The sequence below is a fragment of the Phoenix dactylifera genome, unplaced genomic scaffold, assembly GCF_009389715.1.
Source record: "Phoenix dactylifera cultivar Barhee BC4 unplaced genomic scaffold, palm_55x_up_171113_PBpolish2nd_filt_p 000113F, whole genome shotgun sequence".
Lineage (NCBI taxonomy): Eukaryota > Viridiplantae > Streptophyta > Magnoliopsida > Arecales > Arecaceae > Phoenix > Phoenix dactylifera.
In genome coordinates, this window is record NW_024067685.1 from 114,070 (window position 1) to 140,037 (window position 25,968).

Genomic DNA, 25,968 nt, shown 5'->3' on the forward strand with positions numbered 1-25,968 from the left:
TTTGAATTTGAATAAGCTTTAGCTTTAAGTTTTATTCCATATTTTGAAGTACCTATACTATGTACAACATGAGAGTGCCTGAACCATACTTTGTCCATTAGCATTAGCCTTCACTTCTTTTCATGAAATGGAAGAATAGTGATGCTAATGATATTGGATATTCATAAGCAGCCTAATCTGGAAAAGAAAATAATCTGAATGCCAAAAGAACTAATGAATCTTAATTACGTATCTTGCCTATCGATGAATGAAGCAAGAAACTATGTAGAATACCATTTCAAAGGATTCTTTTTCCTATTCTATCCACAAGCCCCTGTAGCAGAACATGAAGGATGGCAATTTTTGATCAGAAGACACTGGCCACCCAAAATGATTTTTTAGTGGTTTTTATAATTAGGTTGGTTTTATTTTTTGAGATCATAGTATGCCGTACCATACCGAATTAGACGGTATCGGACGTACCGTGTTGGTTTGTACCGTCGTACCAGTTTGGTATGCAAAAGAACTGCGTACCGCACCATACTGACACTATGCTAGTGTGGCACCGATATGAAGTCCGGTACTAGACAATGAACCTTGCTTGAGACCAACCTAATTATAAATGGTTAAGTTTGGGTTTGGCATCTATATATTATGGTCACCATAGGTGGAACAAGGATTCAAATTGGTACCAAGGATGGTACTGGTTTTTTCCATAGTGGCATGGTATCAAACCATCCTAATTGACTCTTAGAATGAAGCATTTTTTTCAACTTTTTAATTTTTGGTTTCTTTAGTTTTTTCGCGGTTTAAAATCCTCTTACCTTTTGTTTTTTTTTTGGTTTTTATCCCATTGTCGATGGCAGAGAGTTGGAATAGCGGTGATAGAAGTGGAAGTGTGAATGGCTGTGATGGAAGGGGAGGATTTGGCATGGCACCTAGAACACCAGACAATGAGGTCGGGTAAGAATGCTTGGGGTTTCAAGGAGGATCTTGCCATTGTAGAGGTAGGTGAGGTCCAGAGTTGTACATTTGGAGAGATTGTGGGGAAGGCAATGGTAGAGGCTTGAAGGAGAGGATATGAGAGAAGAGGCATGGAATGGGATTAGGTTTGATTTGTGACCTTGGGTTGGGTTTGAATAATCGGTCGGATTTGAGTCGACCCCGATTATGGTGCACAAATTTGATTTACGACATCTTGACGTTGAAGGGGGAGGATGAGGAACCCTAACTCTTTGCCACTCCCTATCGCTCCTCTCTCATTCTCTCTCTTCCTTCCTTACGCTCTATTGCTTCCTTGCTAGCCCAAAGCAGAGAGGTGATAGTGGAGGCCGCAAACCACCCACCATATTGTATGTTTGAACACCACGAACTGCCATGGAGGAGGAACTCCCACTCGTCTGCCTTCGCCTCCCTCTCCCTCTCTTTCTCTTCTCTCTCTTCTCTTCTAAATCCCACCCCACATTGTACCCATCAGTATCTGTCTTGGTACTGATTGAACTGATGCTTACTCCGTTCTGTCCGGTACCTATCTGTACGATTGGTATACACCACTACTACTCGATTTGGCAATATGGCACGCATCCTAGTACCACTTCTCACTAAAAAATATGATACTGTGTACTTTGAATAATTTAAATCCATGGGTTGGAAAACCTATAAAATCTAGGTTCCTAGCATAGTGGTTAATAGTCATGGGCCATGGGCTAATCAAGCTTGGTTTGAGTGGTTGAGATCGGGGTTGTGTGAACTATCCCAAATCATGTGGTTCTGGCCGTTCCGACCATATCAGCAACCCACCGGTACGGTTCCATCAACGGAAACGAAAACCGTTGCCGAGGCGGAGAGGAAAGGAAAGAGAGAAAAAATAGCAAGCGGGGAGGGAAGAGAGAGGGAGGGTGGTGGAGGGTGGTGTCGGCAGAAGGGAAGTCGCGCCGTCTCTTGTTTCATTCGAAACAGGGTCGATCGCTTTTTTTATTTTTCGTTTTTAAGTAAAGTAGGCAAATTGCTTTCCGACTTCACTTAAAATCGATTTTTTTTTTAATTTTACGATTTTTAAGTGAAGTCGGCAAGCAATTTGCCGACTTCACTTAAAATCTGTAAATAAAAAAGCGGCCGACCCCTGTTTGGAATGAAATAGGGGAACGATTGCGACTTTTCTTTTCCACCCGCGCGGCCCTGTCGGTCCTTTGCCAGCCTCTGCCACCCTCTACCGGCTTCCCTCCTTCCTCCCCTGCTCTCTCTTTTTCCTCTTCATTCTCCCTCTACCCCCCTCTTTATTGTGTCGGTATGGTCCGCACGGCGCGGGCCCATACTGACTCGTCCAGTTGAGGACCGGTGCGCCGGTACCAGTTCGCCGACGTTGGTTGAGATAGTGATGTAGCTTGAACTATTGCAAAGAAAAAAGTCGGGAAATTTTCTTTGAAATCTGATTTAAATCTATCGAAACAACACTACTTTGCTTGATATTGTAGAGTTCTGTAACAATTTGCTGCGAAAATATATTTGGAGAGTAGTGAAGAGAAATAGAAAGAGGATTAAGGAAAAACCTTTAGAAAGATGAATGTTAGATTTGTCACATCCGCTAAAATTCAAAAATTTTCAGATGCGTAGCGGAAGGACATGTGCATCCGTTCATCGTATGAACGTATTTTAAAACCATTTATAGAAGATAGGATTAAATTCTATTTAAATCATTTAAAATCATGATTAAGAAGATCAATCTTCACCTTGTGCGGGTAGATGGTCTCCGTAAATCTGATTTACGTGGATTTGTAGAAGGTTCGATGGAAGTCGCACACGCGTCCGGCCTCTACGGGTATCCACACGAGGTAGTGAACGATCGAAGCTTGGATCTCCCAGGGTGCTAGCTCCCTTGCAGAGATGCTATAGATGGCTGAGATCCTCTCCTTAAATCAACTCTTGATTGCCTTGAGAAGAGGAAGATGAAGAAGAAAATCTAGGAAGAAGAATAAAAGGCCCTTCGCAGCCTTTTCTTTTCCATACGCTAAACTAAGGAAGAAAGACCAAGAGGAGATGAAAGCCTCCTCTTCTTTTCTTCTTGCTGATGGCGGATGAAAGGAGGAAGAGAGGAGAGGTCTTCACGGCTGAAAATGAAGGGAATTCATTCAAAAATTCGCAGCCCCTTGACCCCTTCTTTTATGGTGTGTGAATAAGGATGAGCTCCTAAATTTAGGAGCTCATCTTTATCCCTATTTTGAATTCAAATAGGAGGGGCATGGCCCCTCCTTTTTCCTTCACGCCACCAGCCAAGGGAGAGGCGTGGGCCCCTCCCTCTTCTCCCATATGGTCAGCCCCTAGTTGATCAAATCAAGTAGGGAGGGTTGGGTCCAAAGGATGGGTCCAATCCTATTCAAAATAGGATTATGTACACCCATTTTAATTTCTTCAAATTCTAATCCAATTAGAATTTAATTGAACCATGACTCAATTGAACTCTTCAATCCTAATCTAATTAGGAGTCATTTAATTAATTAGATTAAAATTAAAATTAATTAGGACTTAAGAAAATTCTAATCTAATTAGGACTTATTAAATTTCACCCTAATGCAATTAGGACTTTAGAAATCCTACTCCAAGTAGGATCTAATTTAATTTGAAATCCTAATCCAATTAGGACTCCAAGAATCCTACTCCAAGTAGGACTTGTGATCAAGTTCAATTAATTAAATCCAATTAATTAAATTAAATTGCAATCCGATTGCAGTTATTTCTTCTTCGAACCACTAATCTTAGCTGGTTAACCAATTATCAATCTAATTGATCATATGTGATTCTTAATCACAATTCAATCATCGATCGGTCATTACCTTTAATGTGTGTGACCCCATAGGTTCTATTCTACTTAGGAGTATATTGCGATCTCTATTACAATATCATTGAAAACTTTCAATGGTTGAAACAATTCCAACTCAACTCACCAGAAATTATCGACCATCAAGATGATCCCTGTGAGTCTCACACCACCAGTGACACCTAGCAGTATGTAGTGGCTATCCAGCAGAATAGAATAATGAACCTCTAGGTGCAGTTATCGTATGATACAGTCTTTCTATCGTGGATCCCTACAGACCGGAGTCATGGATAATCGTCAAACCCCCCGTCTTCATATGTCTAGATTTATTCGACTTAAGTCCGATAGTGAAAAACTCTTTCTCCACCATATATTACTGCCCTGGCCAAAGTCTTAGAACTCAGTCTAATAAATCACATAGGTTCACTCCCTCCTATCAAGGTCGATAGATTTCATGTAAGTGCATACCCTATTCTATAGTGAACCTACTGCAACCAATCTACACTACAAGGACTCATATGACTAGAGACTATGTATATGTGCAGTCAAACTACAATAACCTCACTGTGAATAGCGGAAGCACCGTAGGTCAAAGGACCAGTCAGACCACTGCAACATCAAGCAAGTCACTGACGAGTGGATAGACATCTAAGTGACTTCTTGTCTGGTCACGCTCAGTACCCTTTTTTTAACAAGCACTTGCACTATCACTTCAGTGTCCCTACACTGTGGACTCGAGTCTCATCCATCCATGAGGAAAGCCATCTGTGCACTGATCGGATCGATCACCGTCCTCGTGATGATTCATTGATCAGAGCATTTAAAAATTAATCATCAATAATACAGGCTCAAATTCTCAACTCTTGAGAATATGTATCATCTTATTAATTCCTTGGATGATTCATAGACACATAAACAATATAAAAAAAAAGATGCCCATTTATTATTCAATAATAATGAAGTCAAGTACAAATTTATGTCCCAGAATAATAATGTGTCCGCCAGATTGGCTTCTATGGCATACATTTAACAATCTTCCACTTGCACTAAAGCCAATCAGACATATATCTAAGTCCCATCTTCTCAAGGTGGGCTTCAGTCTTCTGCTGATTTAACTGCTTAGTGAGCAGGTCCGCCACGTTGTCCGCGGAGTCTACTCTCTGCACCTCGACATATTTCTTTTCGAGGTAGTCTTGTATGAGGTGAAAGCGCCGCTCTATGTGCTTGGACTTCTGATGAGACCTTGGCTCCTTAGCAAGAGCTATGGCGCCATTATTATCGCAGGAGAGTATGATGGCATCTGATGGCATTACATCTAGCTCTGCAATGAATTTCTTGAACCAGAAGGCTTCTTTTGCAGCTTCAGAGGCGGCGATATACTCAGCTTCCATGGTAGAATCAGCAATGATCGGTTGTTTGAAACTTTTCCAATTTACCATACCACCATTGCACAAGAACACATATCCAGAAGTAGATTTTCTATCTTCAATATCAGTCATTAAATCTGAATCTGTGTATCCTTCTGTCTTTAACTCTGATAATCCTCCAAAAACTAAGAACAAATCTTTAGTTCTTCTTAAGTACTTAAGAATGTTCTTCACAGCAGTCCAGTGCTCTTCGCCTGGATTCGACTGATATCTGCTAGTGACACTCACAGCAAGGGCTATATCAGGTCGTGTACACAGCATGGCATACATAAGGCTTCTTATTGTCGAAGCATAAGGAATCCTGCTCATGCGTTGAATCTCTTTAGATGGTTTGGGGCACATCTTCTTGGAGAGATGAATCCCATGCTAAGGGGTAATAGACCCTCTTGGAGTTTCCATACTGAACCTCTTCAGTACCTCCTCTATGTACATCTTCTGTGATAGGCCAAGTATCCTTTTAGATCTATCTCTATAGACCTTAATCCCAAAATATAGGATGCTTCCCAAGGTCTTTAATGGAGAACTCTTTTGACAACCAGACCTTGATCGAGGGTTAGCATGGGAATATCATTCCCTATCAGGGAGAATGTCGTCTACGTACAGTACGAGGAACACGACAGCCCTCCCACTAACTTTCTTGTAAACACCACGGTTCTTCTTCGTTTTTGATGAAATCAAACGATTTGATCGATCATTGAAATAAGTGTTCCAACTCCGAGATGCTTGCTTAGTCCATAGATGGACCTTTGCAGCTTGCAGACCTTGTGATCTCCATCACTGGAGGTGAAACCCAAAAGCTGCTCCATGTAAATACCTTCATCAAGATATCCATTCAGGAAAGCAGTTTTCACATCCATCTGCCATATTTCATAATCATGAAATGCTGCAATGGCAAGCAATGTTCGAATGGATTTCAGCATGACTACAGGTGAAAAGGTCTCCTGATAGTCAATGCCTTCGCGCTGACTATACCCTTTCCCACTAACCTTGCCTTATTAGGTCTCTACCTTTCCATCCGAACCTATCTTTCTTTTGTAGATCCATTTGCATCCAATAGGTACTATACCTTCTGGTGGATTTACTAAGGTCCAAACTTGGTTGGAATACATGGAGTCTATCTCTGACTTCATGGCTTCCAGCCATTTCTCGGAATCGATATCAGATATCGCCTCGTTGTAGGTATTGGGAATCTCCCATGAGGAATATTTCCTCGGTATTCTCTATAAGCATACCTAAGTATCTATCAGGAGGATGGGAGACCCTACTAGATCTATGAGGTGGAGGAGATACTACGTGTACTGGCTCTATGTGAATAGGTTCTATAGGATCATTACTCCGTTGCTTTTCAGAGACTCTCTATTCGAGCTCAATTTTCCTCCCACTGCCTCTATCAAGGATAAACTGTTTTTCCAAGAAAATGGCATTTCGGCTCACAATACATTGTGATCCTCTGAGACGTAAAAATTGTATCCTAATGACTCTTTAGGATATCCTATGAAACGAGCACTTATGGTCCTAAACTCTAACTTGTCCGCCTGTTGTCGCTTGACATGGGCAGGACATCCCAAATCTTAAGATGACCAAGACTCGGCTTCTTACCATGCCATATCTTATACGGTGTGGTAGGAACGGATATAGAGGGAACTCTATTCAGTAAATAAATTGCGGATAATAAGGCATCTTCCCAAAGAAACATAGGCAGATCTGTGAAGCTCATCATGGATCGAACCATATCCAATAGAGTCCGATTCCTCCTTTCTGACACCCGTTGAGTTGAGGTGTACCCGGAGGCATCCATTGTGAGACTATAACCATTCTCCTTGAGATAGTTCCGGAATTTTTCACTAAGGTATTCTTCTCCTCGATCTGATCAAAGAACTTTAAGGGTTTTTCCAGTCTGTTTTTCTACTTCATTTCTGAATTCTTTGAACTTGTCAAAAGACTCATATTTGTATCTCATAAGATACACATACCCATATTATGAATAGTCATCAGTAAAGGTAATGAAGTACGAATAACGACCCTTGGCTGACACATTAAATGGGCCACACACATCAGTGTGTACCAGGGTAAGTATTTAAATGGTCCTCTCCCATGTCCTACCTTGAAGACAAGACTCACAAACTGGATATGACTCGGAAGTCCAATGGCCGAGAAGCCCATCTTTCTCCATTTTGTTCATTCTGTCCTCTCCAATATGGCCAAAGCCTGAGGTGCCACAAATACTTCTGGTTTATCTCATCTCTGGATCTTTTAGATCCTATGGCATTCGCTACTTGCTCAGACACATATACACACACATCAACATGCAACATTCACTTCGTCTGTCATATGTCTAGATTTATTCGACTTGAGTCCGATAGTGGAAAACTCTTTCTCCACTGTATATTACTGCCCTGGCTAAAGTCTTAGAACTCGGTCTAATAAATTACATAGGTTCACTCCTCTTCTATCAAGGTCGATAGATTCCATGTAAGTGCATGCCTTACTCCTACAGTGAACCTACTGCAGCCAATCTACACTACAAAGACTCATATGACTAGAGACCATGTATATGTGCAGTCAAACTACAATAACCTCACTGTGAATAGCCGAAGCACCGCAGGTCAAAGGACCAGTCACACCACTGCAACATCAAGCAAGTCATTGACGAGTGGATAGACATCCAAGTGACTTATTGTCTTGGTCACGCTCAGTACCCTTGTTCTCTAACAAGCACCTGCACTATCACTTCAGTGTCTCTACACTGTGGACTCGAGTCTCGTCCATGCCATAAGAAAAGCAATCTATGCACTGATCGGATCGATCACCGTCCTCGTGATGATCCATTAATCATGAGCATTTAGAAATAAATCACCAATAATACATGGCTCAAATTCTCACTCTTGAGAACATGTATCATCTTATTAATTCCTTGGACGATTCATAGATACATAAACAATATGAATGAAAAGATGCCCATTTATTATTCAATAATAATGAAGTCAAGTACAAATTTATGTCTCAGAATTAATAATGTGTCTGCCAGATTGGCTTCTAGGGCATACATCTAACAATGAATAGAAGAGAGCGAGCTTTGGTGCAATGGTAAGGTTGCTTTTGTGACTTGGATGTCATGGGTTCAAAACATATATGTAGTCTCTCCATATATGGGGGTAAGGTGCATACATCTAACTCTCCCTAGACTCCACAATGCAGAAGCCTCATGCACTGGGATGCCTTTTATTAGAGATGAATAGAGGAATAAGAGAAAAAGATGCAAACAGAAGATAAAATAGAAGAAAGAGAATAGAGGAGTAAAGATAGAAGAGAGACGAGAGGAGAAGTGGATATGAGCTTGTTATTCTACTCAAAATGACTCAAATACAAGACTGATTTTTACCACTATCAGTCGGCCAGAAAGGCTTTATTTACAGACAAAATAATCTCCTTTTCACCCTAAATATGACTCTCTAAATAGGAAATAAATCTTAGAAAAATCAGTGACTGATACCCTCCAGCTGGCCACCTTTTCTATTACTTAAAGGACTCCTAAATTTGGAGAACAAATAGCAACTAATCCATGTAATTTTGGTTTGGCTGGCCACCTAGTAACTTCTCATTTTGAGTCTAATTAGGACTCCTAAAACGAAACTAAGCTTCATTTTATTGGGTGTCCATTATATCTGAATACAAGCCTTAAAATCTGGAAAAGGAATCCTATTGCAATCTGAAAATAGCCTAACAAAATCTGAACCAAAAGACAAGACCTTTTGCTCTAATAACAATCTATTGTAGCTTGAACTGTTGTAAATAATTGCAGCAGCTTTCTTCCAAATCTGGCGGTGTTCTGTCAAAATAGCAATACTTTGCTTGATATTGCAGAGGTCCGTTACAGCTCACTGTGAAAATATATTGAGCAGCGAAGAGAAGATTGAAAGAGGATAAAGGAAAAACTTTAGAAGGATTAGAGATGAATAGAGGAATAAGAGAAGAAGATGCAGAGTCAGGGAGAAGATAAAGAGAAGAAGAAAGAGACTAGTTTTTTCCCACATAAAATAACTCATTATACAAGAGCAATATTCACCACCATCCGTTGACCACAAAGGCCTTATTTACAGACTAACTGATCTGTTTTTCCAACCTAACTAGGACTCTCAAAATAGGAACTAAATCTCAGAAAATCCAGTGACTAATATGCTTCAGCGGGCCAACTTTACTATTCCTTACAGGACTCCTAAATTAGGAAAACAAATAGCTACCAATCCTTGTACCTTTTGCTTTAGCCGGCCACTTAATAACTTCGCACTTTGAGTCTAATTAGGACTCTTAAGTGGAAGCTAAGCTTCCTTCTGTTGGGCACCTCAATTCGTAGTTATTTGAGCTCCATTACATCTCAATACAAACCTTAAAATCTGGAAAAAGAATCCTATTGCAATCTGAAAGTGACCTAAAAAAATCTGAACCAAAATACATGGCCAAAATTACAACCCATAGTAGCTCTTTTGGTTGGTATTAGCTGCACCAGATAGTTTACTGGTTAATTTTTAAGAGAGTACAAAAAATACCGGAAGGAAACATGGAACAGGCATTGTGTTCAGGATCTGTCATATTTTATTCTCTACTTTATTTTCTTCTCCTCTCTCTTTATTTTGTTGCCCAACCATAGATTTCCTCTTGTTTTCATGTTTTAAGATTTATTTACTGATAAGTGAAGTTTAAACTAGGTTGGTCGTTGTGTACAGGTCCATGTAAAAATACATGGGTAGTTATGGTTTTACTTTTTTCAACCTGATCATAAATGGGTTGGTTATGGGTTGAAAGATATTTTGACCTTATCCTGGTTTGACCATTCTCAACCCTTACCACTCCGATCTGTTGCCAACCCTACAAAACATATAGAACAGATCTTCATGTTGTTGTACACCTTTCTTGGATCTACTTTACCCCATCTTTAAATTACATTTATAACTGAGTTCATACATGGTTATTGTTGCAAAAAGCCATTAATCAACTCTAATGTTCAAACAGTTAATGAAAAATTATAAGAAACCACACATAAACCAAAACCTTAATTATATGGATGCCTCCTTAGAGACATTCGGTAAAATTGGAGTAACCAGACTTGTTTTAGTAGTTATTGTTTTCCATTTAAACTTATGTCAAGATAACCATCTAGTTTTCTTTGTAGGAAGATGCTGGAAGACTCAAATTCTTGTGTTATGCAAATGACGGGGTAGATGAACACATGATCTGGTATGTGTTTGACTTTTATCTTCTATTATTCTTCTGTGACATAGCATGTAATACTAATTATTTTTATGCTAATGTTAACTTTAATTCTTACATAAAATCTACAGTAGTTCTAGATGTTATTGGTTTTTCCATTTTTTTTCCCATACTTCAGGTTGATAGGATTGAAGAATATATTTGCAAGACAACTTCCTAACATGCCCAAGGAATACATAGTCCGCCTTGTTATGGATAGGTAGGTAAACATCCAGAATTTCTTTTAGGGATAATTTTGTAGAATACATAACTAATATATTGCTTGTTTTGCTTGAGTTTATGAATGTCTGATCTCCTGAAGTTATATAATTTCATTTCCATGGTCAGTGTCTTCTTTTTTTTTGACATGAATAAGCATGGTCTGTTTATTGATCATTTATTAAAAATTTGTATGTGATGTTCATACCCTATTACTAATTTATCTTTAGGTTTTTACCCTTTTTTTAAAATCTAATCCTCGTTACAATGCTCGCCCCCCTCGTTCACTAACTCTTAATTCAATCAACATGGATGAGTAACATTGATTCTGCAAAAATTAACCAAAGAAAAGGTTAAAGTACACTTACTGGCCATCCATACACATATACATACTCAGACTTGTATGTACACATATACAAACACATATGGTTATTTATATGTGTGTGTGTGTGTGTGTGTGTGTATACTTATTTATACTTAATGGGTGTATTTACTTATTCTTGAAAAGGCACACACCTAGTGAAAGTAGCATAAGCTTAGATTTAAATATATGTCATACTAGCAAAACAGGATGGTCTTTTGCATTGGTTTATTGGTATATAGACCCAGCTTTTAGATTTCCTTCCAATTTCTAAAGATGAACATTTTAAAGTATTGCAAGAAATGGGGTGAAAGATAACTTTGCTCCACTTAAGACATCATAGGAGAAAAAATAAAAAAAGGAGATCTCCATAAATAACCATGTTGTATGCCAATATTCCTGTAGTTGACTGTGACGAACATTTCTGACATTCTTCTTTTGTTGGCCATATTGATGTAAGAACTGCTTGGAAGAGGAAGAGGGTAAACAGCGTTTAAATGAAAAAGAGTGTTTGAACACTTTTTTTATGTTCAAATTGGTTCATGAAGTAGAACTTAATCTTTAGATTATTGGGTTATGGACTCCTCTAATTGACACAAACCTGCAAGGCTGCAATAGATTTGGAATTTTGAGAATTCCTTATAAGCATCTTGTAGAAAGAATGAATTCCTACACATTCCAACAAGGAATTGGAAGACCTTAGTGGAGGAACATTCACCCCCAAAATTTGTGAAAAAAAAGTCCTCACTTGCTAAACAATCTTCATCTTGTCTCCCTAAGTAACCATGTAATATTTACATGTTGTGGTCAAAAGTTGTCAAATATGGCTCCTTAATAACCAGTATTGCAGATGAAGGGAAACACAAACCAACACTAATTATGCTAGTGGTTTGCAAGAAGGCTTTTTTTTATTACTTTGTTCCATATCCTCTACATCCCTTATTTTGCATTATAAAGATAAGGTGTCTGCTATATGTGCTAGAAAGACCATTTGTCCTTTTACTTGTAAGTTGACTACTGAAGGTTAGTCTAATAAAAAGTCGTGCTAATATTCGAACATAGAAACAGTTACAAACCTGTTGGTTATCAACACATGCATTATATATCAATAAACGAATTACTTGCACAAATCAAAGACCTCTGTATTCATCACCATTTGTTGGTTAAATGCCGTTTTCTCTAATCAATCCCAGTCATTAATTCATGCATATGATGGTGGATGTACACAGCTTTTCTTACCTTTTTCCAGTCCATTTTAATCAGTGACATGACACTGATATCAATATGTTTAGATGTCAACTCTTGAGATGACCTTGTTTATATTCTCTTTCGGCTTCCAGTTGTTTTTTTCTTTAACCTGTTCTGGTTCATTTTCTTTGTAACTGTTTCAGAAGCCACAAGTCTATGATGGTTATTAGGCATAATCAAGTTGTGGGGGGCATAACATATCGCCCATATATCAGGTAAAACTGTTGATCTGTTTTCTTCTTATCTCTAAGTTGTCTTTCATTCTTACTTGAGTGAAGATGCTAACAACTTGTTTATTTTATTACGGGAGCTACTTTCTTAATGATACTTGTCTGAGAAAACAGTAGAATCAAAACAGCCATCTAGCAGCTCTCTGCTCAACATATTCAACCTAACGTTCTTTAGAAGTTCACATAATAAAGCAACTATTTGCCAGTAGTTCCCATGATAAAGCAACTATTTGCAAAATGACAATGCAGACAGTGTGAGACTGTGAGTGCTGTTGGGGGAACTGGGAGTCTTATTATCTGGATTTGAGTCTGTACATATGTACATACATACATACGCTTTGCGTCCAGTCAACTACATTAATCCTCTCTCTTCCACAATTCATTCCTGTGGAATTTCACTTCATGCGTGATTCGCAACAAGAACATCTTTTGTGCGACCCGCCCACTATTACTACGAAAAAAGCCCTGCCCTGGCACCTTCACTAGATGGAGAGTAAACGACTTCTATTAGCGCCGGACCGTCGAGTCGAATTGATCGTGTCATGTGCAACGTCCATTAATGATGGTTCATTAATGTCCATTACATGGTATGCCGAACCGGCCTGTACCGGCCGATACTGGCCGGTACGGGCCGGTTCGGTTAGCTACCGGTACGCCGGAGCCATGGCAACCGGTACGGGCCGGTTCTGTGCCGGAGACGAAGAAGATGAAGAGAAGGAGAGAGAGCGCGGGGAAGAGAGGGAGGGAGGAGATCTGTGGCCGCCATCGGAGAGCCATGAAGGGGTGGCGGAGGCCGGGGGGGCTGCGGAACCCGGTGGGGGGTGAGGAAACTCGCGGGGGCACCGTGGAGGCCGAGGCCGCTACCGCGTCTCCTGTTTCGAAAGAAGTCGACAACCGATTTGCCCACTTCACTTAAAACCCCCAAATTAAAAACCTGCGGCCCCGTCCTCTGTTTCTTTCTTTTGAAACAGGGGATGCGGCCGCGGCCTCGGCCTCAGCCGCCTCCTTGCAGGTTCCCCCGCCCCCGCCAGGCTTTGCCGCCCCCCCCCCTCCCCGGCCCTCCTCTGCCCCTCCGCGGCTCTTCGATGGCGGTCACAGGTCTCCTCCCTCCTCTTCTCCACGCGCTCTCTCGTTCTCTTCTTCCCCGGCTCCGGCGGGAAGAGCTGGCCAGTTTGTACCGCCCGGTTCCGGTACAAACTGGAACCGTACCGGTCCGGTTGATGACCGATACGCAAACTGGACCCGGTATGGCGGACCTTGGTCCATTAATTTAGACTCCTTCCCCCTTCCCTTATGCGAAAAAGATCTATGGTGCTATCATTTTTGGTGCTTGAATAATCTATTCATGATATTATTGTGGAGAATTCATACATATGTTTTGGGCTCATTCATCTGCATCAATCCTCTCTTCCACAATTCATTCATTTGGAATTTTACTTCACACGTGATCCTCAACAAGTACCTCTTTTGTGCAATAAGCTCTGCGGTGCTATCATTTTTGGTGCTTGAATCATTTATTCATGACATTATTGTGGAGAATTCTTGAGTTGAATGACATGCATCTATTCCTCTATTTCATTCCCATCATGTTTCATAGATCTTTATTCATATCAATGCACTCTTCTCTATACGACAGGCATCAAATGGCTCCAATAATTATATCCCTTCATTAATTTTATAAGTTCTGTGATATTTTTTGGGTTTTGCTATCAAATCAGTTTAAAATCTTCATTTGAGCTTTCTTCCATGTAAATCAATCTGCTTTCTGAGCAAATGTTACATGAGAAGAACTCATGTTGACATTCTCCAACCAAATCTTAATACATCTATTCCAAACTCTCTCTCTCTCTCTCTCTGACTCTCTCTGAGTCTGAATGTCAGTGTCGGTATCAAATTGTCCCATGTGCTCAACAGCTAGTGCTAATTCTTGATGTAGGCGTTCATAGCCCTGTCCAACTTGATGAAAATATTCGTCATCCGTTTACAATGTTTGGTCATCTTTTGCTGGACCTTGTGATTGCCAATCTGTCCTATAGTGATCAGCTGGTTAATTGCTGTTGCTTGTGAAAGGGGTGGTGACTGGTGAGTTAATTTCCAAAACTCTTGACCTTCCATTACCCTTTTTAGTTGCTAAAAGCAGAACAAGGCTTGCTACTACTTGTGCTTGAATGCACGTTGATTAGGTTGTCCTTGTGCCTGATTTATACTCAAGGTTTGCAATCTTGGTACTGGACCTTGTAACGGTACCTTCTTGATGTCGTGTTTCATAAGCCTAATACGGGGGTCGATTCAGCATACTGATACTCAGTACACCCTATATCACATATCGGTACAATATCAGTCTGCACCAGTACAGGCCGGTATGGCGTACCATGTTAAATATACTAAGCAAAGCAACTGGCAATCAGGGGCTGCACTGAGCTAGCGTGCTTACTCGTCATCTCTATTTTTCTAAACATCAATCAGGTTTCAGGCTAAGCTGGGTTTGGGCTGTGGCTTAGGGAATCAACCTAACCTGAACCTTACCTGTAGTTGGATAATTGGCTTCCAATCTGACCATATTAATTTTGATCCAAACTATGTATGTTCTTTTTGTGAATTTTGTGTCTTCCCTTGTAGCCAAAGTGGAGAAAATTCTTCAAAGTTGGAAACTTGTGTCTGGTACTATTCCAATGCCTCCAGACCGCTGAATTCTGGTTACATTTGCACAGTCATCTCTGTAGTTGTCGCAAACAATAATTTTTTCCTTCTCATAAAATACCAATATCTTTTCTACCCAAAACAACTGGTGAGATATCCGAAGAGTTTCATTATGGTTTTTATTTGACAATTAGGAAATATATGTTTGAAATATTAACCCCACAGAGAGCATGTGATGGCGATAGATCATAGGTGTTTGTTCTAGTCTAAATGTGCAAACATATTGTTTCTTTTTTCCTGCTTCCCTTTTTATTATGTTTATTTTCTTAGCAATCTATTCCTCTAAATTATTGGAGCATTTGTGTTATTTATATCTAATCTTATATCATCTCATTCTATATTTGAACTTGTGAAAGTAATGAAAAAGGTGCAAGATGTCCCTTTCATCTTTGTCATGGTACAATGATTCTAGTTGATATCAATCTGCATGATTTTGTCCATTAACATATGATCTTTGATTGCTTGCAGTCAGAGATTTGGAGAGATTGCATTTTGTGCAATCACAGCTGATGAACAAGTCAAAGGCTATGGCACAAGACTCATGAATCACTTGAAACAACATGCTCGTGATGTTGATGGGCTCACTCATTTTCTAACTTATGCAGACAATAATGCTGTTGGCTATTTTGTAAAGCAGGTATGATTACCCTACTCAGCCACACAAAAAAGGGAAGAAAGATAGCAAAGTTCTCTTTTATTTGCTATATAAGTTGATTTTGGTTCACGACCACAATGTTACCAAGCCATAAGCTGTGCTCTATTTGTAGCTTCCATTCAACTTTGCAAATTTCACTTGACATCTTAAAGAGCTCATTTTTTTTCCCTTTTTTCTTCCGCTGATGGACACGAATCCTTGTTTTGTGGGTACATGGTGGGTCTGGAAAAGTTGTTGTACCTAGCATTTTTGTTCGTCACATCTTAACAATGCATCATTTTTGGCTTTTAGTTAAGGTGGTACCCTACAACAGCTACTCTCTCTCTCTCTCTCTCTGCGCGCGCGCGCATGCACATGCCCATGCAAGTGCATGCGTGCACCACTCACATGGAGATGGTGTCTCGTTTGAGCTTTTCAAGACTGACCTTGTGTTCGTGAATGGAGCTTCTCTGCTGCTTCACATCACACACTTGAAAGCTGCTCATGTTTTCCTTTTATGCTGATTGTTTATACCTGTAATGCAGTTTTCTGACTTTCCTTTGCTCTGCTATCATCAGCATCATCATTCTGATAGTCCAATTGTAAAGTTGCAAATACTCTCATGAACCAATTGAATTTAATATCATACTCATTATTTGATCTGTTCTTATAGGGCTTCACAAAGGAGATCACATTGGAGAAAGAAAGATGGCAGGGGTATGCATATTATTTTGTCTATATGACTTTTTAAGCTTGGCTTGCTTCTGAAGACTTATCTGCCTATTGACAATTTTGTAGTGTAGCTTTACCCCCATCATTTTGGGTTGAGCTTCACTAAAAGCTGAAATAGTCTTTACCAAGATTTATCCTGAACCTTGTCACTAGTTCTCACATATTTTACATGACAATTATGAGACTGGTCTTCTGGTATTAAAACACTGTTGAGTCACTTTCTAGTGTCCTCCAACATTGTCTTTAATATTTTGATGATTGATTAATTCATAAAATATCAAACATACTGTTTTTATGTTGGTTTCATGATAGTTAAAGAGGTTCTAAATACTGGTACCCGAGCCCTATAACGTTTTTCTATTGCAATGGTATGGTATCGGTAGAATACCAGTACCGATGATACGTATGAAAACTAAGTTATTCTAAAACTTGAAAAACCACCTGTCAGATCAATACGATAACCTATCGGTATGTATTGGTATAGAGTGGTATAGATCGATATGGACGGTACATACTGGTACAATTGTTTGGGCATCCTTGCACCTGTACCAGTACTGGTTTCACCTAGAATGGATGGTACTGGTTGTACCATCCCGTTTTGACGGCTTTTGAAAATTTACCTTACCTTGATTATTTGTACGTTTCAGGTATATCAAAGACTATGATGGAGGTATACTAATGGAATGCAAAATTGATCCAAAGCTTCCATACACTGATTTGGCTACGATGATTCGTCGACAAAGGCAGGTAAATTGAAAGATGCTGCTTCACATAGTCAAACTTTTTGTTCCATTTTTTTGGTTGACTTAGGAAGCACTTTCTGTCGAAGGTCAGGTCTTCAAAGGTGAAAAGTGTTTTCAGATCCATAATTGTTACCATCCAAGTCCTCAACCCATTTTTGTCTTTTTTATTTTTATTTTTAACCTTCATCCAAATCCTATAATTTCTTTTTATTGGGATCTTATTTGGCCTATGCTGCACATAGCTAAACCTTTTTGAATTATTCTCTCTCACTTTTTTTCACCTTTTGTTTGTGTTACTCTTATGTATTCTAAAATGTGCATATTTTTGAACTCATGCTTGTTACCCTACCCATCCATCTCAATATCCTTGTATCTACTATGCCCTTACATGTTCATAGACCCTGTTATTTGCTCTGCTTTATTTCCAATGCTTTCTTTTTTAAGTGTCTTTGTTGTTTGATGATCAAATGATGCTCATGTGCATCTTTTCTTTGTCTATTTGTGGAGCATATTTATTTCCATCTCTTTTTGCATTTAATAGATTGTTGGTGTAAATAATAATTTGTTTGGAAGATTTCATATTTGTTAGTTCAGATTGAATTATCTAATTTCAACATCAAACCATAAGCATAACCAACTAACATACCATAGTTGTAACCTTTACTTAGATAATGGCTACACCTACAAGGACTCAAAATTGGGTTATGACTGGGGTTTTCCCATTCAAATGAGTTGAATGGTTGGGTTCCAGCCATCATAATCTGTAGCTTTGGCATCATCTAAGTATTTTGACAGTAATTTCCTCATTTGACCTCTGATTGAGGTAATTCTAGATGCGTTGGAAAGCTAATTTGATGCTGGATATAATGGAAATGGTCCCATTCATAATTCCAATTATGCTATTTCTATTAAATCTCTGAAGTTGCTGGGGCTTACAAAAATATCCACCTACGGCTAATATCGCTGAAGTTTGAGCCCATTGAACATCTATGAGCCAAGTGCAACCCATTCAACTACTAATAGCTTCCTTGTGGTTTGGAGGTTTTCCTCTATTCATTTTGATGTGCCGACTAATGTTTGCAAGAATCTAGAAGCATGGATTTTTTGGCTTGTTTTGTCACAGCTTTCTATGCAACCATGACTTTGCTTGAGTATTGGAAGTTTTTTACTGCTGTTGTTGGTATTTTGAGGTCTCTCATCGCCAACCTTGATAAAAAATAGGTATGGGATGCTTTGTTCCATATCAACGAGATTTGTATGGACTAATTATTTGCTTTCCACATACAGTCTCAAATAAAGGATGATGTGTTATAAGAATGAAGAATCTGAGTTATACTTGAATTGGTGATTATAGCCTAGAGGTAATAATATGATTATCTAGGAACCAAGACAATAGTTGATGGTTGGATAAAATTTTGTCTGCCTTAAGTGAGAACTATATGTAAGTGCATGGTTACATAGTCACCCTTCTTTTAGATATTTCTTTTTCAAACATTCATGGTGTTTGGTATTACCACTTGGGTCAAGCTCTATAGATCTAAGGGTTGGGATTGAACAAGTGTTTTTTTTTTCTCACTCAATCATGATGTCCATCTTATTGTCTAGTTGACAATAGCCATGATCCTAGGGAGGATCATGAGGAACTTTATGGCGATAATTCTAATAATTGTTGAAGTTATTATTATCAAGACTCAATCACTCATTCTTTTGTTTCTACCTCTAGAAAAGTTTTGGTCTCTCCTAAATCCTAAGGGAGGAAAAGTTATCTGCCACCAAATATGCTTCAGTTCTCAATCTTTTAATGCAGTTGATTCAGGAGGAGGGAATGTCTGATGGATGTATGTGATCCAAAAGGAAAAAGAAAATTTTGATGGATATGCTTTAGTTACCTCAAATCAGAGACAGCCCTACAATTGTGAGATTGAGACAAAACCATGTATTCACAAATGCCTGCAAGAGTTTTCCTTTCTAGAACTCTTTCACCAGCTTCAGTTTTCAATTACAGAAACAACTTATAGGCCAATTTGCCTACGGACCATCGGAAAACTTTCCCATTATTATGATAAAGAAAATTTGGGGCCAGTTTTAATTTGTTAAGTCATTAAATTATATTGACCTCAACAACAACAGAAGATTTTCCATGTCCTTCTTTCCAGCTTTTGACTGGGTATATCAGGCATCCTTCCTCATTTTGGACCTTTCAACACAAATGCAAGCATCTTCCACTTTTTAAACTTTTCTAATTTTTGTTGCATGTTGTACTGTTTCAACCAGTTAACTAGTTTGCTCGCTAATCTTGTGACTTCCTTAATTCCTCTAGTGTATTCAATCTTTTATCACTCTTCTGAGCTTCACAAATGTCTTTATTATTATTTTCATCTTTTAATACATCTTTTTCTGCCCTATTTCTTTTTTGTAAATCTTCTTAGCTTTTAGAAGCTTTTGCAGAAATAATACTTTCATGAGAAAAGTTTAAGTAGAGAAATTATATTATCCAGAAAAACAGGAAGTTCCTCATTACCTGAATATGTGTTTTCTTTCTTTTTTTTGTGTGACTCATTACCTGAATATGTGTTTTCTTTCTTTTTTTTTTTGTGTGAATTTGCAGGCAATTGATGAGAAAATTAGAGAACTCTCCAACTGTCACATTGTTTATGCAGGAATTGACTTTCAAAGGTTGTATGTGGCCCTTCATTGTGATGTTGACCTTGACCTTTCCTACTTGTTTAATTATTTTTGGTTGATGTTCCAAATAATATGCTTTTTTCACACATTGAGAAATAATTCCTTGAAGGAAGTATCCTTAATTATTTGTTGTGCTTTGTTTTGGACTACTAAAGACATACCATCTGTGAATCTTCCAATTGAATTATGCAGGGAGCTGCTTTTATTATGACCAAGGTTGACCATAATGGTGTATAATGTCCTATACCCGGCAGTACCATACTGGTACTAAATTGAGACTCGATACGGAGGATGTACCAGGTCTAACTACGTCGAACTAGCCTTGTACTGGGCATTCTAATACTATACTAGGATGGTACCACTACGGGGTCTGGTAACAAATGGCGAATCTTGATTATGATAACAAGTCTAGTAATCAAATCATGCACTGTTCTTGACTGTTTTATTTTCTTGTACTACCCAGAAGTTGGTCTCACATGTGCTTGTCATCAATTGTGATTAGTTTTTTCTACAAAAATTAATAAGATGCTTTTATTAGTCCTAATAAAACCTTACACTTGGGTGAATTTGACAGAATCATGTTTTAAAGTTTTTGCATCATTTATCTGCATTAATGACTAAGGAATTGTGGAGAATGTGTTTTTCTGAATAATGTTTGTATGTGTACAGTTACGAACCAGAGCTGTACATATATGCATTTTAATGGTTTTTTACTATGTATGTATGTATATATCTATATATATGTATGTATGTATGTATGTATGTATGTATGTATATGTACGTGTAATGCACATGTGCATGTGTCTAAATGTCTGCATGTCTAGGTAAAAATCATAAAGTAATTTTCTTTTTCAGGTTAGAAGTCTTAAGTTTGTAATCCATTCAATCGAATGGCAAAAAGTCATGTATACTTGAACAATTATCAAATGAGTACTATTACTCAAAATGCTATAAAAAGACATCCAGTGGAACTATTTTTTTATATATTTGAATAGCACTTCTGTAATACAAGTCTTATGGATATATTTACTAACTAATTCTTGTGACTAGGGTTCAGAGTTCAGACTTCTTACTTCACATGACAACATTTTTCCCCATGAATTTCTATTAGCAACAATCACATGTTGGTCTTTGTCATGCATGACAACATCACCAGACATCAGACCAATAACAGACTTAATATGTAGCGATGAATTTCATTATATTTTTGGATTAGTTTTGTTGCATCTTATTAAATAAATTCACCTGCAAAACTAATGATCGGAACATACCTTTCAATGTCATCTGTTCTGCTCTCTTGTATAGGGCCATGGTTTCCCTGATGAGTATCTTATTTCGATTGATGATAATCCTGTTTGTTGAACATGCCACTGCATGTGATTGACTAAATTTGTCCACTATCTAGCACTCCGAAGATGATGACTGGATCTTGCATTATGTTGATCTTTTAGGTCTGAGAACATGCAACATATGTAACTAAGAAGTAACATTACCATGACATGTAGTTTTAACCAGGTGTTCATGTAAGATTGTCTGCAGGAAGGAACCTATGAGGGTTAGAAGAGAGCTAAAACTTATAGGTTGCTGGGAGTTTGGGTTTAGACCCAAATTTGTTAAAAAGTGAACTAGAAATATAATGTTCTTGAAGTAAATATGTAACTGATGACTATTATCAAAGACATTGTTTTGGATTCTAAAGCTGAAATCGAGTTTTTAAGGGTTTATGGAATTGAACAGTTGGAATGATGGAAGGTCTATTATCTGGTACATATATGACACGAGGTCTATGGGAACATACATAACGAGAAGCAAAGGGTAAAGGGAAAAGGGAGGATGATATGGGACTTACTCAAGGACTTCAGAATCACATCTTGAGTTGCAAACCTCATGCTTGTTCTACAGCATCACACTATAGGGGAAAAGAAAACTCAAATTTGATCCATCTTTTGCATAAATTCTGATTACATAACTTTTGTATTTGAAGAAAAAGAAACCCCTATTGGTCTTTTAAAGTCTTTAATCTTATAATGAACCAGTTATTTTCCATGGTTATTGTAGCATAAATAGCGCTGTGTGAACAGTATCATGACAGATATTTGGCTTGTCGAGTGGTTAAATTAGATCGAAGATCATTTAATCTTAGCCCTTGATTCATAATAACCCACTAGAAACTAAAAATCAACAAGATGAAAGAAAAATGCTGTAAATTGACAATTACAATTAAATCTAAGAAGAATCCCTAAGTTGCAGCCCTCCAATGCATCATAATAGCATGATCTTGGATCTCCATCAGACATGCTCTATATTCAACCTATAAACATATAAGAGATACCAAACTAACAGCATGCTGATGCAAAGTTAAAATTCTGATGGTTAAGTATCACCATTGCCTTCTTATGGTTAGCATTCACTGAGAGCGGCCATGTGAGTTATTCAAACTGACCTACAAGCATGATAGTTTATAGGACAAGGGATTGAGCACAGCATTCCCATGACCAAAGCTGATCATTTAAGCATTTTGTTGTTTGTATGTGGATTTTGGGTTGTCATATACCTTATTTCAATCTTCTTCTTCTTGTAGATGCCTCAGCATGTGTCAGATACAAAAACATGCAATGCTCTGACTCCAAGAAGAAGAATCAAAGTGTGGGAAAGTGGATAGAAATTGATTTAGCAAGTGGAAAATGAATTAACCCTATACTTTTAACACCTTTACTGTTCTGGTTGAGAACTTTGAACCATATTAATTGCTTGAAGTAGTTAATATCTTTCCTTATGTATTGTATTATCTTGAAAGAGTGGTCTCCTTTAAGAATTATGTCTAATTAACATCTTCTTTATGCTCAGAAAGATGCCGGTATACCTAGGAAGCCTATAAAAGTTGAAGATATTCCTGGTCTCCGTAAGTAAAACCACCGGCATATACCTTTTCAGGTTTAACTTTAGGAATAGTTGTAGTCCAATAACTACATTTTATGTTTTTTTAGCTGAAATGTATATTCCTGTCTCTCTAAATGATGCATTTGCTTTGACATTGTGAAACAAGCATGCCTTTGACTTTTATGTTAGCATCTTTCTTTCATCCAATATATAACTTTTTACAAAACATGGATCATACATGCTATTAACTTGTTTATGTATTTGTTTAAAAGTCTTGGTAATTTTTTTCCCGTGGACTGCCACCATTTCAAATCATATTTGAGCATTCTAAGAACATTTTGACTAACAAATGCTTACTAGAAATGGAATTGAAAACCTAAAACTTTAAACTTAGTCACTTACTATATATGATTAGTTTTTGAAAATTGTTTTCACAATTCATTGGGTTGCCAAGGATTAACCAGGAAAATTCTGACCTTGCAAAAGATAGGACATTTATTTTTTGACCCTGGAAAGCTGTGATGCAGATTTTGCCTCTGCTTATAGCTTCTCCTATTAGTTCTCACTTACTAGATAAGGTTTGGGCCCCAGTAGTAGCTACCATGTAGCAACTTATTAGCAAAGAAGAGCTCTTTTTGACCATATAAATGCGAACTGCCTTTCCACTCTGACTGTGGAAGATAAGCATCTGCTATCTCACTTTGATGCTCCTGATCAGACCACCAAATAACTGAGCATAGGCTAAATTTGCTTGATGAATAAGCTCAGCCATGCGTAATGTCTTCTATATCCTATATTTCCTTACAAGATGGATATCCACATTGCTTATATTTCACGATGAACAGATGAATGTCAACTATCAAACACTTAATGAGCCACTTTCCATCATAAATGACTCCACAATGTGATGCTTAATTTACTTTTAACGTTAACTATCTTATTGCTAATGCCTTTTTTGAAGACGTTGTAAGAAACTGAAAGTAGTGCAGGCCCAGCCTAAAAAACAAAACCATTTGACGAACCCATTGGAGATTATATAAAGCAACTGGTTGGACACAGGAAACCCTAAAGAGTAAGGAGTGTTGTCTATTTCTAACTCTAACATCTATTTGATATTTTAGTAAAGAGGCTAGCTTTTGCATAGTGTTTTATTTTCATAGATGCACATGCTTGTATTATTACATGAATTTCTTGCTGTGGCTATGTGCTAATTGTACACTATCAAACCAAGAGTTTATGTTATTGATCTATGGTAACCTTAATAGGTTTTGGCCGTTGATGCTGTCAGTCAGCTTTCTTATTTGTGGTGTTATTTTCATAAATAGGAGAGGCTGGGTGGACTCCAGACCAGTGGGGCCACTCAAGGTTCAAGACAGCAAATGCAACAGATAGTGTTGCCTATCGTCAACAGCTGAATGCCTTTATGCGCGGTCTTCTAAAGGCAAGTTGTGACCATAAATAGATTGTTTATATAAGGGAGTTCATGGCATTGAAATCAATTAACCAGCATTTTAACATGGAATTACTACATACTTTCTTTTGGGTCCTAGTTTTCCATTGGTTTTTCAATTCCCAAACCTCTGAAACGTAAAATTGTTGTCAGTTTTCTGAGTCTTTGTTGACCTTGCCGACCCTTCATGGCCCTTTAACCTATATCTGATACCCTCTATGCATTGGGCAAGCCTCCACCCCTATTGTCAATGTCGACAACAACTTAGACAGTTCTTCCCCCTTATTTTTGTGACTCCTATGCTTCTGATATGAGTCATATCAAATATAGACAGAGTGCTTGCTAATACCATTAACCATAACTTCTGATTTGGACTCACCATGAAAATTCTATATGTTTATTAGCTCATGTGTGAGTTTATGCAAGTATGATTTTAAGATGGCTTTCTAACAGATGATGAATGAGCATCCTGATGCTTGGCCATTTAGGGAGCCGGTAGATGCACGTGATGTGCCTGATTATTATGATATCATTAAAGATCCGATGGGTAAGTGTGGAAGACTTGTGTTGTTTTGCATTCATAATATCTAATCTTCTTCAGCTCCATTGCATCCTTGCAAATCTTGTATCTCTTTTTCATAATTATTAGATTACAATATGTTACCTAGTAGAAGATTGAATATGCATATGGGCATATGTTTTTTTTTTTTTTTGTTTACTTAAAATGTTTGCAATTTTATAATGCTTGCAGATAATAATCTTTTATGATACTTAGCCTCTATGGTTCAAAAGTTCAACACGTGGTAGGCCGAACCAGAGTGAACTGTCCGATTCGGCCCGTACCAAGCCGACCCGATGGGAAACCGGATCAGTTTGCCCATTAAAATCGGTTCCAGCTCCGAACCAGCTGAAATGGTTTCCGAACCGACCGGAACCGGCCGGAAAAGGCCCAAACAGGACCGAATTGACCGGAATCGGCCGGGTCCAGTTTGCACCAAGTCGACCCAATTTACAATCGAGCTCCCTCCCCCTTTGCTTCGTTTGTTAAAAGGTGTTGTGAAGATGGAAGGGTCAGTTTCGTAGCCAGCGAGGCTAGGGTTAATGCAGGGCAATAGGTAGACAGATATTCCACGCATCCTTCCAGCTGATCAGCCACAACCACAGGAGAGTCGATCACCACATGACTCCCTTGTCAGAGACATCCTCTCAGAGAATTGATCGAGAGATGCTTACATGAGGCTACTACGTTACTCGGTCGACTTGATCAGGAGGACAACATACATCCTCCCAATATAGCCAGGCGAAGGGACATGAAGAGTAAGCAGGCAGCGAGTGACATGAAGGATGAGCAGGCAGTGAGTGGCACGAAGTATGAGTAGGCAGTGAGTGGCACGAAGGATAACAAAAGCTACCTGCAACCCCAATAGAGTGTGGAGGAGCTAGTTCATTCATATTTAGAGACCAGTAACAGCTGTTCTGGTGGTCATGGATTTGCTAGTTAGAAAGAGAGTAGAGGACATAAGACCACCGTTTATGAGACACACCTGCAGGGTAGTCTTCGATTCATTGGTGAGTCCCAGTTTATGCATACTACACACGGTAGGGATCACGGTGCACGA

At 38.5% G+C, this 25,968-nt stretch overlaps 1 protein-coding gene across 4 annotated transcripts in view; it reads left to right on the top strand.

Annotated features, from left to right (window-relative positions):
* The window catches only part of LOC103711623 (histone acetyltransferase GCN5), a 45,454-nt gene that overhangs the window by 13,877 nt on the left and 5,609 nt on the right, over positions 1 to 25,968 (top strand). For 3 of the 4 annotated variants that reach the window (XR_005507158.1, XM_039116601.1, XM_039116600.1), the window contains exons 2-11: positions 10,391 to 10,455; positions 10,607 to 10,687; positions 12,439 to 12,510; positions 15,694 to 15,862; positions 16,533 to 16,576; positions 17,239 to 17,338; positions 19,943 to 20,009; positions 22,865 to 22,921; positions 24,225 to 24,340; positions 24,803 to 24,896. Coding sequence is in view for 3 of the 4 variants with exons in the window: in XM_039116601.1 (XP_038972529.1) it covers positions 10,391 to 10,455; positions 10,607 to 10,687; positions 12,439 to 12,510; positions 15,694 to 15,862; positions 16,533 to 16,576; positions 17,239 to 17,338; positions 19,943 to 20,009; positions 22,865 to 22,921; positions 24,225 to 24,340; positions 24,803 to 24,896 (865 nt within the window). In the remaining variant the exon portion in view is untranslated. Of the gene's footprint in view, positions 1 to 10,390; positions 10,456 to 10,606; positions 10,688 to 12,438; positions 12,511 to 15,693; positions 15,863 to 16,532; positions 16,577 to 17,238; positions 17,339 to 19,942; positions 20,010 to 22,864; positions 22,922 to 24,224; positions 24,341 to 24,802; positions 24,897 to 25,100; positions 25,869 to 25,968 lie in introns of those variants that run through there. The other variant, XM_039116602.1, reaches the window with a different exon arrangement.